Source organism: Diceros bicornis, chromosome 10, assembly GCF_020826845.1.
Source record: "Diceros bicornis minor isolate mBicDic1 chromosome 10, mDicBic1.mat.cur, whole genome shotgun sequence".
Classification (NCBI taxonomy): Eukaryota; Metazoa; Chordata; class Mammalia; order Perissodactyla; family Rhinocerotidae; genus Diceros; species Diceros bicornis.
Genome location: NC_080749.1, coordinates 35,392,871 through 35,410,503, shown reverse-complemented (window position 1 = coordinate 35,410,503; position 17,633 = coordinate 35,392,871). Strand labels below are relative to the sequence as shown.

General features: G+C 37.6%; 1 protein-coding gene across 4 annotated transcripts in view; it reads left to right on the top strand.

Annotated features, from left to right (window-relative positions):
* NEB (nebulin) overlaps positions 1-15,108 on the top strand; it is a 233,271-nt gene extending 218,163 nt beyond the window's left edge. For 3 of the 4 annotated variants that reach the window (XM_058548960.1, XM_058548961.1, XM_058548959.1), the window contains 12 exons: positions 542-634; positions 2,364-2,456; positions 4,095-4,187; positions 5,827-5,919; positions 6,217-6,309; positions 6,641-6,733; positions 7,605-7,712; positions 7,819-8,002; positions 8,314-8,406; positions 9,320-9,469; positions 9,767-9,870; positions 14,363-15,108. In XM_058548960.1, coding sequence (XP_058404943.1) covers positions 542-634; positions 2,364-2,456; positions 4,095-4,187; positions 5,827-5,919; positions 6,217-6,309; positions 6,641-6,733; positions 7,605-7,712; positions 7,819-8,002; positions 8,314-8,406; positions 9,320-9,469; positions 9,767-9,870; positions 14,363-14,536 — 1,371 coding nt within the window. In that variant the 3' untranslated portion in view covers positions 14,537-15,108. The remainder of the gene's footprint in view (positions 1-541; positions 635-2,363; positions 2,457-4,094; positions 4,188-5,826; positions 5,920-6,216; positions 6,310-6,640; positions 6,734-7,604; positions 7,713-7,818; positions 8,003-8,313; positions 8,407-9,319; positions 9,470-9,766; positions 9,871-14,362) is intronic. The other variant, XM_058548962.1, reaches the window with a different exon arrangement.
* Positions 15,109-17,633: the final 2,525 nt, after the last annotated feature.

Sequence of the window (17,633 nt, the reverse complement as noted above, 5' to 3'; positions counted from 1 at the left end):
CATTTTCATTCAAAAGACAACATAGCAATTCACAATAACTCAGAAATACAAACTTACTTGGCTCAGCTATTTTCTTGTACCACACAAGATATAAATGAGCTTTCCTTTGGAATATTTTCAGGGTCATTGAAAGCTAATATTTATTTAGCCTTTAATATTTATTAATATTTATGTTATTCCCCCAAAACTTCTTCTCTCTGTCTCTTTTTGGCTCCCTAATTTAGAGTTATCAACAACTCATCATGGATATTAATTTCAGTTAACTTGAATGCTATTTAATAAGGCCTAATCCTTCTGTCTTTGAGAAAAGGCCTATGTAAGTAAGTGATTCTTGCCTGCAGCCTGGCAGCTGTGTCTGTATTGATGCCACTTAGAGACAGACATTGTCCAAAGATGGTCTATACTTGTTCTATTTCTTAAAGTTATTTAGGTCTATTTTCCATCATCATGAAAACAAACAAAAATACTTTTAGAGATTATTTTAAAAGTCTACCTAAAGGGTGGGTCCAGGCTGATTTGACTGTTGGTTTTGTGCACACAGATTTTGTACAAAGAGAACTTGAGCAAGGGGACCCCCCTGCCTGTCACTCCTGAGATGGAGCGAGTCAAACGCAATCAAGAGAACTTTAGCTCGGTATTTGGGAGAAAGCTCCTTTAACTCCATATTAAAAAAACAATAATACCTTTCCATAAAACAAAAGTTCTCACTATTAGTCCCTTTAAAATAATCAATTTAACAAATTCTTTTTTTTAAAATCTCATCAACTGAATCCTTCTGTTTTCGAGATCTTTTACTCACCATTTGACTCTAACATGTTATACTTTCTATAATAGTCCCTTAAAACTTTTAATTGGTTTCTTTCCTTCTCGTCTCACCTTTTATGTTACTTCTGCGATTTTTCAATTTAATTGGTGTTCAAAAAAACCCATGTAGCTCTTAATTACTTGGAACTTTTTAATTCACCTTTTCTGGGTTAGTGTTGCAAGAAAAGACAGTACTCGATGGCACATATAGAAATATGTCTCTTTCTTGGGAACAGGGGTTACCTTCACATCCATCCTGTCTGGATAAACAGCAGCACTGAGAAAGAAAATCGCTCAGTATCAGAACCCAAAGCAATCTTATCTTGATACCTGTCCTAAATAAGCCATTCCACGAGCAGAAATCCAGACCTTCTGACTTTTTTTAAATACACAAATCAGATCATGAGTTTATGTTTAACTTTATTTTCTCTTTTATTAATATTGTTGTTGCTGAAAAACTCTATAATAGTCTGTGAAACTTCTATATAAGGATCTTAGATTCACTTATACTTGAGATGCAGAATCAAATGTCAGGAAAATTGAGCTGGATTTTTTTTAGGGGGTGGGGGAGGTTGGAACCAAAATATTTTTTAATTGTCAGTTTAAACATTTTCTGAAAGTTTGATTCCTTCACAGAGTTAGATCAGTAACTTTCTTTGGTCCCACTGTCTTTTTGTTTTGTTTTCCTTTGTTTTTAATTACTATTCACTAACAATCTTCTAATTTTGTTAAATTTTCGTTGTAAATTAATATTTTGGAATGGTATAGTCACTGTTTTCCCTGTGGGTTTATTATTATTATTATTATTCCTTTCTTTAGAAAGGTTTACATTAATTTTAAAAATTATTTTTTAATTATTTTCTTCTATATTAGAGTAAGTATATTATTGTATATATCTACTTGAGATCTTAATGATCCTGGACAATTTCTTTTTTAAAGTAACCATTTGTATTAATTTTTACACAGATTGCATTTAGGCAAAATTGTATGCACATTTAGGTGTGTGCAGAGAGCCTTTAAGATACTATGGGAAATAAACAGTACTATGTATTAAAACATTGACTTTTAGACTTGACCACTTTTTTACAACTTGATTTTACTCAACGAAACCCAATTTTGTCATATTGCATAGATTTGGTCTGGGGTTTTAAATATATGTTATTCTGTAAAACAGATGTTCTGTGTAGGGAAAAAAATATTCGCCAATCTAATTAAAAATAATCTTAAAAAATAATCTTTCTGTTGTACACTAAGTGCTCTTATATTATAAAATTTAATTGCTCTTATAAAATTATTTGTATTTTTTTCCTTAATTCCTGACACAGGAAACATTTAATATATGAGTTAGCGTAAAACTTGAACATCAAATACACTGGCACTTTAGCTAAGGAAATATGGAATGTGTTCTCATCCAGATCTGTGCTGGAAAAGACAGGTCGACTCGGTGAATGTCCTTCCTGTTTGATGTCTGTAGTCTCATACGAGGTTCCCTACAAGGTAGAAGAAAGGGCTGTTTTGACTGCTCTTGTTTTTTCTGGATGCTTTCTTGTGTCATGCAGGTGTTGTATAAAGAAAACCTCGGGAAAGGGACCCCGATTCCCGTCACTCCAGAGATGGAGAGAGTCAAACACAATCAAGAAAACTTTAGTTCGGTATTTAAACGAAAAAAAATCCCTTTATTTTTAAAACGTTTAAAAAGATTAATGGCTATATTTTAAAATCTAATCAGCTTATTCCAATAAAAACGTTGACACGTCTTATTTGCAACTTAATGCTGCCATTTCGTATGAATCAGTTTTCCCATTTTGGTTAAATATTAATGTAATCATTTGACTTTTTTAAAAAAAAAAGTGTTCAGTAGTGTATTCCAGCCTTTAAAAACATAACATTCTCGATGTCTAAGCACCCACGTTTATCCTGCTTTGGCAAATTTGAACTGAATGTAAAACTTACAAAAATTTATTCTGCAAAGATCAGACTATTGACCTCGTTTCCTATTCTAACCTTCTCTATCCTTATTGGCGTTTGTACAGATATTTTCAAGTTTCTTTATTTAGCATCTTGTCATTGCTCTCCATTTGCCTTAAAAATAATTAATTCTTCCCAATATCTTCACCCGAACTAAAAATTAAATACTTTGACTTCTTTTGGAAGTTGACAAAAGAAGATTTGTGTGTATGTATCTTCATATATGCAGTGTTTATAAAACCCAAATGTCCTTATGTGGTTTATCAATAACATTTCCAAATCAAAAATAACTTCCTTGGCTCTCCTTCTGTCTCTTGCCCTTGTTATTTTTTCCTTCCTCATAACAAGCTGGGGGGACTAATTGTTCCCTTTCATGGTGCTCTCCGTCGCTCAGCGCTGCCGAGATTAGTTCAAACAACAAAAATAACTAAACTTTCCTTTCATATCTCTTAGTTTTCGCTGCTCTTTCCTGCATTCCTTTGCTTTTAAAGATGTCTCTAGGCTCATACAGGTTGGATCTAGAAGCTTCTGGTATTTCCCTTCCTCTAATTTGCTCTCTTCCTCTTTGCCCTTGTATTCCCAACTGCTCCACAAGACAGTGAAAGTGGTTGATTGCTCTTTTTGTTCTGGATGCTGTCTTATCCTACAGGTGCTATACAAAGAAAACCTGGGGACAGGAATTCCAATCTCCCTCACTCCTGAGATGCAGAGAGTCAAACACAATCAAGAAAACCTTAGCTCGGTATTTTGGAGAGAAAGGGAAAAGAAGATGTCATTTAACCTATAGTTAAATTGATACTTAACATCTATTCTTTTTTTAAACCCGCTTCCTTTCCTTTGCTTCTAATATACGTCACTTAGCGAATGGACATACGTATGCATTTCTATAATACTACTATGGATTCTATTATTTTTTATTTGAGTTAACTCTGATTTCTATTCCACCTGGTATTTTAAAATATTTTTTAAAAAACCACTTGTCTTTTAGTTCGCTTGGATAACAGCAAAACTGAGTTCTAACCATCTCAAATCCCCATGTGATTGTTTAGGAGGTACCATGCTCATAGAAATGAAAAAATAACATGGATAACCCTGACAGTCTTTCCCCAGCAGCTGAGTCCTTACTGCCCTAGAGAGTCAGTTTCCCCATCCCAAGAATGGCTGCCATTAAAGTAATATGTGGCATCTTATCAGCATGTAACTCCTGGCTTCTTGAACTACTGTGTCATTTGGTAGCAAGGAAGTTGAACTCCCCCTTAAAATCGCAAAACAAATGAAATGTTACTTACGGTTGTTTTTCTGGATGCTTTCTCATCACACAGGTGTTATACAAAGAAAACATGGGCAAGGGAACCCCTTTACCTGTCACTCCCGAGATGGAGAGAGTCAAACACAATCAAGAAAATATTAGCTCGGTACTTTGGCAAGAAAGAAAACACTACTTCTTTAATGATTTAAAATAATACATATTAATCCTACTTTTTAAAGACAACTTAAGTTTTGTGACTTTCTTTATCACATTTATCCTTCTTTACTATAGGGCTACTCCTGGCCTTAACCCCATAATAACAAGATTGCTTTAATCCATAATTTAAAGTTCTAATATCAGGAAGTAACGGATTTTCCAATAAAACATCCTTTTGCTCATCTCTCCCCAAACTTACTCTCTATCCACTACCCCCCAAGGTCTCTTTGTTTTACATACACATGAAATTTGGGGGGTGGCATGATAGGTGTAATTGGGATCTTTCTGGAACGTTGGAGTTGTGATTTTGTTGTGTTTTTGCATCTATGACTTTAGGTTCTAATTTGCTCTGTCAGATTTGGACAAAGAGACCTTGGGGAAAAATAACCCCTGATCCTCTCCTTCAGGGATAATGACATAAATTAAGATCCAGTAGTGGTTTTGGCAAATGGTTATTAATTTACTTAAAAAAGAATGTGTCACTCGAACTGCTTTTTGCTTTACCAATTCTAGTTTTTTTTGTCTTTATCTTGGTCTTTCACTGCTAACTTTAGTAAACCATTTCCTGTGCTTCTGTGCTCTGTGATATTATACATGTTTATAGATTACCGGGGGATGGGGGTTTGTGTGGGGGTGACATTAGCTTACGTAATGAAGAACCTTGTGGCCCTCCACATCTACACTGTCTGCAGGTTTCTCCAATACTTGAGTGCAGTGCTGCTGAAACTTGAGTGTGCATCAGAATCACCTGGAGAGTTTGTTAAACCAGACTGCTGGGTCCTGCTCCCATAATTTCTCATTCTATAGATCTGGAGTGGGGCCAGAAAATTTGCATTCCTAGCAAGTTCTCAAGTGACCTTGCTATCCAGGACTCCACTTTGAGAACCACTACTTTTACAGAATTCTGCCTATTGAATGGCATTTCCCAAACCTCCTGTGTCCCCAAAAATGACACTGAGGCGAGACATTGAGGTTGAGGATTTGTCATGATGCGTTACTATATTTCCTGTTGATTTACCATGATAGTGATATAATTGCTGAAAACATTGTGCCTTTCTGATCAGTTTGATGTTGTACTAAAGCAAGAGGCAGAGCACAGATGATAGTAAGGAAAAAAAGAGTAGGAGACATCCTTTTCTTGGTTGAGGGCCCACGATTTTACTGATGTGTCTATGTGAGTTTAAGTCCTGCAAAAAGGTCCAGTCCCCCGCTGCTATATAGGGAGCAGCTTCCACCTTCTCAATGTCATTCAAGCCCAGGCCCCTAAGTCCTATTTAGATGATCTGTCCGGTGCTTGAAATTCATAGACTAGCCATAGAGCAAACATGGTCTTTCATCCGTTTGGGGCACACTGCGGTTCTGTCTTGCAGGCTGCAAGGATTTCAGGGCAGGGTCCTACCCTAGAAATGTGTGTCTTGCTGTAAATACACTTAATTTCCTTTGGAAACATATTTTTTTCCATCTAACCTCATTGCCCAAATGGTTTGGCACCCTGAGCCTCGTAACAAATTATCTGTTCCGTCTAATCTTTTGGTAACTGTAATTCTTCTTTTTCTTTTTGGCTTTTTGGATCCATTGGACTCGTGTAGGTTTTGTACAAAGAAACTGTGGGGAAAGGCACCCCAACCCCTGTCACTCCAGAGATGCAGAGAGTCAAACGCAATCAAGAGAACATTAGCTCGGTATTGTCTTGAGAAATGAAAGCGCTTTTAATTTTGCCAAGTAACCCCTGCAGTTTGGCCTGCTCCTAACTCCACCCCGGGTTAAAAACAAACAAAATGCCAGTTTTTTACAATCTCCTCTAAATGACATACTACACTTACCATTGCCATTAACTGTTTTTTAGGCTTTCTTCTTGAGAGCTGTTCTCACTAATAGTAATAGATCAAACCTGGAGTTTTCTCCCCTAAATTGCATTATATTTAATAGCCTGAATATTGCCTCCTAGTGATTTTTGGGTCCAACTTTGTATCTCACAGGTGTTATACAAAGAGAACCTGGGGAAAGCCACCCCCACACCCATTACTCCCGAGATGGAAAGAGTCAAACGCAATCAAGAAAACTTTAGCTCGGTATTTCAGAGAGGGAAAAAGAAATTGTTACACTTTTAACAAGCGTGGCAAACATGGTTATACCACTAATTTATCTCACAGTTCCCCCAAAACTTTTATCTTTTAAAATTCTTCTTTACCCATTTAAAAACAACCTCCCAACCCCACCAGGTCAAACTGATTGAATTCTTTCTTCACCTTTTGCTTTATACAATAACATTTTAATGGCTTTATCTTCCTGAGGTGTTTCTTACACAGTGTGATATAGTTGAGCCATAACCCCAGCTAGATGACGGTTTTCAGAATTTGTTTTCTGCTCTCTGATATCTGGATGCTCTCTTGGCTTCTCTAGGTATTGTACAAAGAGAATATGAGAAAAGCAACTTCGACACCTGTCACTCCAGAGATGGAGAGAGCTAAGCGCAACCAAGAAAACATTAGCTCGGTATTTTCTAGGATTAAAAAAAGGAGTAGTGCAAAAACTTGGAAAATAACATTTTAACATCATAAAAACGTGCCTTTCTCATTCAACTGGAAAACGTACTAAAATGAAAAAAGAGAAATGCAACCTCTTGGAAAATAACATTTTAACACCATAAAAATGTGCACTTCCTTAGTCAACTGAAAATTTACACTAAAATTAACACAACTGTGCTTTTAAATTCCAAATGATCATACTAAGACATAACCAGTTAATTGCCAATGTTTTCTCTCCCTTTTACTTTACTCTAAGGTAGTCTTACTTAACCACCTGTAGCAAATTGACTTCCTAACATGCTCCGTCTTCTGCTCCTTATTTTTAAGGTACTCTATGAAACAGGTAATACTCTGAAATGGATGCCTTCTTTGGCTTTGATATTTCGGGTTTTTCGTGTCTGGAGGACTTGGATTTCTGTATTAGCATATTGGTTTATGAAATCTGGACATAAACCTATGAAAAATGATAGTTCTTTTGAATGTCAGTATCACATTTAGCGCCAAATACTGTCCAATACGCTGGTGCTACAATTCCCAGCAAATTCAAGAGACCGCTTTCTTCCCTTTCCCTTCAAAATTATGCTGCACCTCTTCTCCTTTGAAAATGAAAATTACATTTTCAAAGTCAAAACAAATTCTTTCTCTCCTGATGCGAGCCCTGCCCATCCATCTTCATGCTAACCTGTTCCACTGTTAGTCTTGGGTCTCGCTGGGTCCTTTCAGTTGACTCAAGCTTCCCTCCCCAGCTCCTTTTATCACCATCTGTTGGAAAGGTTATGAGGCTTCAGAATTAGGATAGTACCATGACCTGTACTCATTCATGGTCTTTCCTCCATCAGGTTCTTTATTCTGATAGCTTCCGGAAACAAATACAAGGCAGAGCTGCCTATGTCTTGGACACCCCAGAGATGAGACGGGTGAGGGAGACCCAACGCAACATCTCAGCGGTGAGTCAGGAATTCTTTAGTATTGGTTGGCCAGCCTGTTGGAACATATAAAAGAGGAAATAATCACACCATCATGTTTTCACGAAGTGAATTCATGAAATTTCAGGTGAAATATCATGAAGACTTTGAGAAACACAAGGGATGCTTCACACCAGTGGTGACAGACCCTATCACTGAAAGAGTAAAGAAGAACACACAGGACTTCAGTGACATTACCTACCGAGGTATTCAGAGAAAAGTGGTAGAAATGGAACAAAAACGGAACGACCAGGATCAGGAAACTATTACAGGTAACTGAGCCCTAGTAGGGGAAATCAACTTTAAGGGCAGTAGAAGAACAGACATTATCTACAGCAAGGCAAACGATAGAGGACCTCAACCTGCGTTTTCATTAGGTGTGAAAGAACCTCTGTTATTTCACAGTTTGCAAAGCTGACATCTCTTCTGCCTTATGCTTTGATCTCCTCTGAGGAGAAGACATGACTAGAAGCTTAGCTAAATTCGTGTTATTCAGTCCTCCTCTGGCTAAGTTCATGGCTTGGTTTCCAAGTTATTGAAAGAGTCCAAGGACATCTGTTCTGATCCTTAATCTCACTTTCAGGTTTACGTGTCTGGCGTACTAATCCTGGCTCAGTGTTTGACTATGATCCAGCAGAAGACAACATTCAATCCCGAAGCTTACACATGCTTAATGGTACGTTATGCCAAAAAAGGCTTATCATTTAGTGGGCTAGAGTCAATGACTTTCAGTCTCTGAGGTTCCTTTCTTCCACAGTTTTCAATTTCCTGAGTCGCCCATTCAGCATGACTATGGGCCAAACTCATTTTCTAGACAAGTTCAAGTTAGGGAAAGATCGTTTCACTGCCTCAGAGTAAATCCTCTCCAGGCCCCATTATTATCATTTTTATTCCTAAAGAAAAAAAGTAGTACATCTTTCTATTGGATAAATAATGAAAAAAAAAATACATAGGCAGAGTGAAGAGAATGGATTTGACCTTGAGCGACGTTCCGAACTCTCTTATGGCAAGGAAGATGTCATTCAACAAAATAGGCTGCATGCCTTGATGCCTTCTATTCGTATTATAAAATAATATGTAGTGCCTGTCCTCAAAAGATTTATACTCTAGACTACTGATGAAGAGAGACAAGAAAATCAGTGGTTACACCCTGACACGTGCAATTTTAAAGGTTTGCACACAGATTTGTGGAAACACCAAGAAAAGGCATCTAAATTAATTTGGAAGTTAGGGAGAACTTTCTGGAGAGGTTGAAGGTGGAGCTTGAATGTGAAAATTACAATCTATTCATTTTGGTAAGGTGCGAAAATGGGCAGGGTGGAGGGAAGGAGTAGCAGTCAAGCACAGACTCCAGGATTTGAAGCCTGACTGTACCGCTTCACTGTCCTGTGAACTTTAGTGATTTACTTAAACCTTCATCTGGAAAATGAAGATGGCACCACATCCTAAGAGTTTTGAGCGTTTAATCCATCAAAATCTACTTAAAACCATGCTTGGTAACAAATAAACACACAAACACCAACTGAGGTTCAATTGCTGTGCTCTAGAAGTTTCACCTCCGCTCCCTCTGGCAATCTCATTTCCTCCAGTCCAAGCTCAGCGCCGGAGCCGGGAGCAGTCGCGATCCGCCAGCGCGCTGAGCGTCAGCGGCGGCGAGGAGAAGTCTGAGCATTCAGAAGCTGCCGACCACCGCCTCTCCACCTACAGCGATGGGGGCATCTTCTCTGCAACCTCAGCAGGTACAGCTGGATGGTGCTGACCATGACCTCCATGGCCAGCCCGCTCACTGGAGGTTACTATAAGAGACAATTTGGGGAAGAAAAGCAAAAAAAAGATCTGGATCCTTTCTTCTAATGAGAAAGGACTAGAATTGTGAAGAGGTACATGAAGTTAGATGTTGCATTTTCATGCCTCCTTCTTTGGAAATCATTGTTATTAAATTAGGGAAAGAGCACTGCTCAGCTGCTAAACACAGATTAAATGGTGTTAAATAGCCACGTTTTCTTCTCATCAACTGTGTTTTCCCTTCCTTTCAGCTTACAAACATGCAAAAACCGTAGAGCTCCAACAACGGTCATCTTCAGTTGCCACCCAACAGACAACGGTATCCTCTATCCCGTCTCATCCATCTACTGCTGGAGTAAGTAAATAGTAAAGAGCGTGCTCAAATCATTCTTATTTTTTGATATGTGTAAAAACGATTATAGGTAGTCTGGTCTTTTGTATTTTTTAATCAAACTTTCTATTTTATATAATGCTGTTTTACCACACATCTCATGTTAACTAACAGTTATATTAGAAAACCTTCATTACTAAATTCAAATAATTGAAAAGCATTATTCAATGATTTAAAATAAAACAAAAAAAAAAAAACTAAAGCAAATGATCAGTTTGGGTTCTTTGGTCCCACCCACTATCTTAAACTAAAACATTTGCTGCTTGGAATCATTCTTCAAGAATATATATGGGTAGGGGCCAGCCTGGTGGCACAGTGGTTAAGTTCATGCGCTCTGCTTTGGCAGCACAAGGTTCGCAGGTTCGGATCCTGGTGCCGACCTAGACACTGCTCATCAAGCCATGCTGTGGCGGCATCCCACATACAAAATAGAGGAGGATGGGCACAGATGTTAGTTCAGGGCCAATCTTCCTCACACACACACACATAAAAGAATATATATATGTATGCATCTTAGATCTCCCCTATTAATATATTGAAGAGGTAAGTCAAATCATGTTTGCAATTCACCAGACTACTTTAAAACTCTTAGTTTAAAACTCTGGATCTCATTCCTAACATCACAAAAACATATTTCTTTAGGATTGAAATAAACAATATTTCTATGAAGAAAACTATCTTTACTAAAGGACATAAATGAAGATCTAAATAAGTATTCAGACCCATTATATTTCAGGAAGGGAATCTTGTAAAGTTGTCATTTCTCCTAAAATAAATCCACAAATTCAAGGCAATTCCAATCAAAATCCCAATAGCATTTAAAAAATTTTTGTATGTTAATCCTAAAATTTATTTGAAAGAGTAAAGACGCAAGAATAACCAAGTAAATTTTGAAAATGACAATAGAAAAGGACTTAACCATATAAGAGCAAAAAATATATATAAAGCTATTGTAATTAAATATGGATTTAGCATGAGAATAGATTTAAAAAGATGAAGTCTAGAAATGGACCCTAAAAGAATTACAAATCAGCAGGAAATAAAAAAGCAAAATGGTAAAATACTACAGAAAAATAGAGACTACTTTTATAATATTGGGGATGGAGAAAGCCTTCCTTAGCAAGTTCCAAAATCTAGAAGTGTAAGGAAAAAGACTGACAGATTTGAGCATAAAATTAAAATTTTTTTTAAAACAAAAAGAAACACGTCAAACTGGGAGAAAATATTTGCTGCATACATAACAAAAAGATTAATATCTAAAAAGCACAAAGTTCTCCAAAATTCATTAACAAATTATTCCCCTTCCCCTCAAAATAAGAAAGACCTCCAAGCATATGAATAGACAATTTACAGCAAAAGAAGTAAAAATGGAGAACAAAAAAAATGTTCTCCATGACTATTAACCAGGAATATGCAAATTAAAACAATAATAAAGTATCATATTAGAACATTATAGTAGTGAACTTCTTTAAAAAAATTAAAATGCACATACCATTTGACCTAATACTTCCAGCTTTAAAAGCTCTTTCTTCTGAAATATTTGCCCAAAGACAAACACTAGGGGGTTAGTATAAGAAAAAATGGTGACAATTAAATGTCCAGAAAAATAGAAATGGTTGAATAATTTCTGATATTACTAAAATATGAAATTCTCTGCAGCAGTAAAAAGAATGAGATAGATCTATATTTATATGGAAAGACCTCCAAGCTATATTAAAAGGAAAGAACAAGTCAGATTATTATTTATAGTATCGTTCCACTTATGCAGGGGGGAAGGGGAAACCTATCCTTGAATATGAATATATGTGTGTATATTTCAGAATGCAAAAGATATATCTATAGGTTACATACCAAATTACTAACCAGTGGCTGCTCCTATCAAGCAAATTTGATGGCTATAATCACCAAGACAAAAAACAACAAATGCTGGAGAGGCTGTGGAGAAATGGGAACCCTAATCCACTGCTTGTGGGAATACAAACTGGTGCAGCCTCTATGGAAAACAGTATGGAGATTCCTCAAAAAATTAAAAATAGAAATATCTTTTGATCCAGCTATACCACTACTGGGTATCTACCCAATGAACCTGAAATTAACAATCCAAAGAGGCTTATGCACCCCTATGTTCATCGCAGCATTATTTCCTATAGCCAAGACATGGAAGCAACCCAAGTGTCCCTCGACTGATGATTGGATAAAGAAGATGTGGTATATATATACCATGGAATACTACTCAGCCATAGAAAGAGACAAAATCGTCCCATTTGCAACAACGTGGATGGACCTGGAGGGTATTATTTTAAGTGAAATAAGCCAGAAAGAGAAAGACAAACAGTGCATGACTTCACTCATATGTGGAAGATAAACCAACACATGCACAGATAGAACTGTTTGTTTGTTACCAGGGGCTAGGGGGTGGGGAGTGGGCACAAGGGGTGGAGGGATGCACTTATATGGTGACTGATAAACAATAATGTACAACAAAAATTTCACAATAAAAAAAAGGGGAAAAAAAAAGAAAATTTGAGGGGCTGGCCCAGTGGTGCAGTGGTTAAGTCCACGTGCTCTGCTTTGGCGGCCCATGGTTCGCAGGTTCGGATCCCGGGTGCGCACTGACACACAGCTAGTCAAGCCATGCTGTGGTGGCGTCCCATATAAAGTAGAGGAAGATGGGCATGGATGTTAGCCCAGGGCCAGTCTTCCTCAGCAAAAAGTGGAGGATTGGCATCGGACGTTAGCTGAGGACCGATCTTCCTCACACACACAAAAAAATAAAATAAAATAAAAATAAAAAGGTCTTCCATTTAAGTTGTCAGTATCCTTATATCTCGCAAAAAGAGGAGGATCGGCATTGGATGTTAGCTCAGGGCTGATCTTCCTCACAAAAAAAAAAAAAGGAAAATTCGAGTACTTTCAATTTTTATTATTTATATCTCTAAATTGTTACAATTTTTAAAAATTTTATTGTATTGTCATGAGAACACTGACCATGAGATCTACCCTCTTACCACATTTCAAAAAGTATAATACATTATTCTTCACTATAGGTTCAAGGTTGAACAGCAGATCTCTAGAGCTTATTCTTCTTGTTTAACTGAAACTTTATGCCCATTGATTAGTAACTCCCCATTTCCCCTTCCCCCTATGTTACAATTTTTTTTTTAACACTGTGGAGGATAGCTTTTAGAAACTTTTACTACTGGTATATTCTCAAATTCCCAAAGTGAGAGATGACATGCAATATTGCTATGGTTTTTCAAATTCTTCTCCTCCAAAACACAAGACTGACCTCCTCAAAAGGGGAAAAAAAAGGCTGTATATAAAATAAGCACATTCTTTTTTTACACACACACACATATACACGGTTTTATGAATATATAATTAGCATACTATTAAGTTCATCATTTGAAGTGTACATTTCCAATGATTTTTAGTTTATTTACATAGTTGTTCAACCACCACCATTATCCAATTTTAGAACATTTTTATCACCCTAAAAAATACCCTTGTACTCATCAGCAGTCACTCCCCATCCTGACCCTCTCTCTCCCCGCTCCATCCAATCCTAGGCATCCACTAATGTACTTTCTGTCTCTAGGGATTTACCTATTTGGGACATTTCATATAAATGAAATCACACAATACGTGGTCTTCTTGTGACTGGCTTCTTTTACTTAACGTTTTAAGATTCATCCATTGTTGTATTATATATCAGTATTTCATTCCTTTTTATTATCAAATAGTATTCCACTGCATGGAAATATCACCTTTTCTTTATTCATTCATCAGTTGGTGGGCATTTGGGTTGTTTCTACTTGTTGTCTGTTGTGAATAATGCTGCTATGAATATGGGTGTACAAGTTATTATTATGTGGACATATGTTTTCATTTCTCTTGGGTATATACTTGAGAGTGGAATTGCTGAGTGATATGGTAACTTTGTAGTTAACATGGGAGGAACTTCCAAAACTGTTTTACAAAATGATTGCACCATTTTACATTCCCACCAGCAGTTTGTAAAGATTTCAATTTCTCCACATCCTCCCCAACATGTTATTGTCTTTTTGCTGATCATCTTTCTGGTATTTGTGAAGTGGTATTTCATTGTGGTTTTGATTTGCATTTCCCTGATGACTAATGATGTTGGGCATCTTTTCATGTGCTTATTGGCTCTTTGTATATCTCCTTTGGAGAATTCAGATCCTTTGCCTCCTCCCCCTACCTTTTTTTTTGGTACTGTAGTTTTTTATATATTCTGGATAGTATTTCTTATGAAATATATGATTTACAAATATTTTCTCCTATTGTCTTTTTACTTTTTTGGTGGTGGTTGCGCATGCTCTTTTGTGCAACTTAAATTTGTGGAGTAAGCATAAGAGACCTTAAAATTAGGTGTTCAGATTAATTGTTGCAAATCTAATATATTTTTTTTCCTTTTTTCCATCCTCACGAATAGAAAATCTTCCGTGCCATGTACGACTATATGGCTGCTGATGCAGATGAGGTGTCCTTCAAAGATGGAGATGCGATCGTAAATGTTCAGGCTATTGATGAAGGTTGGATGTATGGCACTGTGCAGAGGACTGGCAGGACTGGCATGCTCCCAGCCAACTACGTTGAAGCTATTTAGGCATGTCAAAGCATCGTGGCTGTCTGCAGGACCTACACCTCCTGCAGTCAGTATAGCCATTTAAACTCTCCACTATTATCCAAGTTCTAAAGCTGCCTAATGGTTTTTCTGTCAGTATGATTTATGGTTGTACCATCCCTTAATTCGTTTCCATATGAACCCCAGTAATTCTCCAGTAAAAGAAATGTTAGTATCACTAATCTGTCCAATTACTAAACTACATTTACTTCCTCATTATTTTCTGGACTTGCTCATAAAACTTGAGAAAACATTAAACCCATAGGTTCAATATTTTTTGAATTGCCATTATCAAATTTTCCTTTGGGTTTTAAAATGTTTAATTTCAGAATAGATATTTTAAACGTTTCTGCAATGTTATATTATTGCTGGATCAACCCAGAGTCTTCCTAAAGACTAATACTAAAAGAGTATTTCTTTTCTAAAACAAGGATTCTGAACATGTTAAACACATTAAAGAGAAAAACGGCAGAGACATTCACCTTTTCCTTGCTTCCTGAATGCTGATGCTTTTATTTCTAATCTGGTTCTGACGTTATAAAGCTGATAGTCAATATAAACTGGTGATAAGCTAGTAACTAATAAAATCTATAATTCTGCAACAAATGCCGCTGATGGAATGAGCATTATTTATTTTTAATAGTTTTAAGATCTACAAATAAAACATTTCAATAAAGCAAATCCCTTACGCGAGACTTCACTGAAAAAAATCAAACTTAAAAAAAAGGACTGTTAAAAATGCACAAGCAGGCTTTCTCAAAAGTCTATCTGTACCTGTCCTCAGCAAGCTTTCCTTATGACTTGGCTTACAAAGTTTTAGAAACAGCTGGGGGAGCTAAACCTAACCTCAGGGGATCTTTCTCATCAGTATCCAGTGGGCTGGCAGTATGTGGCAAAGGTGTTAAATGGGCAGAGGGTGGAGTGCCAACCAAGAGTGGTTTAATGCTTAAATTTAGAGTATCCTTCCTAAAAAGCAAAAGATCTGTCCATCTTACTTTAGAGCTGTAGTAATACTGCTGTCCTCAAGCTTCTGTGAGTCTCTCTGAGACTCACAGTGAGTACTAGTGAAGCGGGCACACACTTGTGAACCATCAGTGACTACACCTGTATGTGAGGCACTGTGCTAGATGCTAGATGGGGTTCGACTGATGAACAAGAGACAGTTGGTATTCTTATGAAACTTACAGTCTCAAGAAAAAGGCGACCATGCCTAAGCATCCTAATGGTAGGAGAGAGCGCCACTATTCCCTCCCAAGTCTTCCATCTCCGCTTACACTGGGTTACAAATCCAGGTTAAGCAGGGCAACAATCCCATCGTGCACTAGAGATTTTTTCCCCAAAATTTTGGGAACACCTAATGTATATGCTGTCTGTAACAATAAATGCTTTAGTTTTTAAATTTCCTATTCAGTTTATAAGGCTGCCAAAGTACACTAGCAGTTGCTAGTACAAAGAAGAAACATAAATCTCTTAATTCTAGGTTTTCTTTTAAGGTTTGGAAAATTTTCAACACATACAAAAGCAGAGAATCCTACTATACTCCCCTCCCAGCCTCAAAAGTTATCAACTCAGGGCCGCTCCGTGGCTTAGCAGTTAAGTGCGCGCGCTCCACTACTGGCGACCCTGGTTCGGATCCCGGGTGAGCACCAACGCACCGCTTCTCTGGCCATGCTGAGGCCGCGTCCCACATACAGCAACTAGAAGGATGTGCAACTATAACATACAGCTATCTACTGGGACTTCGGGGGACCAAAAAAAAAACGAGGAGGATTGGCAATAGATGTTGGCTCAGAGCCGGTCTTCCTCAGCAAAAAGAGGAGGATTAGCATGGATGTTAGCTCAAGGCTGATCTTCTTCACCAAAAAAAAAAGTTATCAACTCATAGTTAATCTTATTCCATCTGTACCCCACCAATGCTCTCCTCCCATTACCTTAAAATGAATCCTATTATATCACAACTGACACACCTCAAAACACCAACAATATCTAGTGTTCAAGTTTTCCTGTTCATTCAACTTTCTAGCCATCCGCCTGGGTCTCCATTTTCAGGGAAGTCCTTTGTGTGTCTTCTCCACTACCAGACTCACAGGACCTAAGGCTGCAAAGCACCTCAGTGACTAGACATTCATGCTAATTTCAAGAGGTTATAAAAGAGACAAATGACATCTGTAGATTACACTCGAGTCACAACTCAAACCCAGGTCTCTTGATGACCAGTGCCCACAGTACTACCCGACGTTACACTTGTGAAATGTATGTTAAGGGTTTTTCACGTCTCCCTCAAATTTATATGTTGAAGTCCTAACTCCAGTGCCTACAAACGTGAACTTATTTGTTAATAGGGTCGTTGCAGAAGTTATCAGTTAAGATGAGGTCATTAGGGTAGACCCTAATCCAACAGAACTGGTGTCTTTATAAAAAAGGGAAATTTGGACAAATAGACACACACACACACACACAGTACATGTGAAGATTAAGGCAGAGATGGGGATGATATCTCTACATGGCCAGGAAAGCCAAAAATTGCCAGCAAACCACCAGAGGCTAGGGGAGAGACATGGAACTGTCTTCCTCACAGCCTTTAAAGTTTTTTTTTATTTTTTTAAATTTATTTATTTTCCCCCCAAAGCCCCAGTAGATAGTTGTATGTCACAGCTGCACATCCTTCTAGTTGCTGTATGTGGGACACGGCCTCAGCATGGTCAGAGAAGCAGTGTGTTGGTGCGCCCAGGATCCGAACCCGGGCCGCCAGCAGCAGAACGCGCACACTTAACTGCTAAGCCACGGGGCCGGCCCTCCTCACAGCCTTTAGAAGGAACCAACCCTGCTGACACCCTATCTCAGCCTTCTAGTCTCCAGAACTGAGACAGTAAATTTCTTTTAAGCCACTATTTGTGGCTCCGTTAGAGCAGCCATAGTAAAGTATTACAGTATCTTTCAACATCACTGTCTATTTCATTTTTTTCTTATTTAAAAGAAATAAGGATTTAGAAGTGTGTGGAACCCATGAAATTATGAATTACAAGAAACTTGATGGTTAAAAACAGGCCATAAAAGGGGCAAGAATATGAATGGTTCA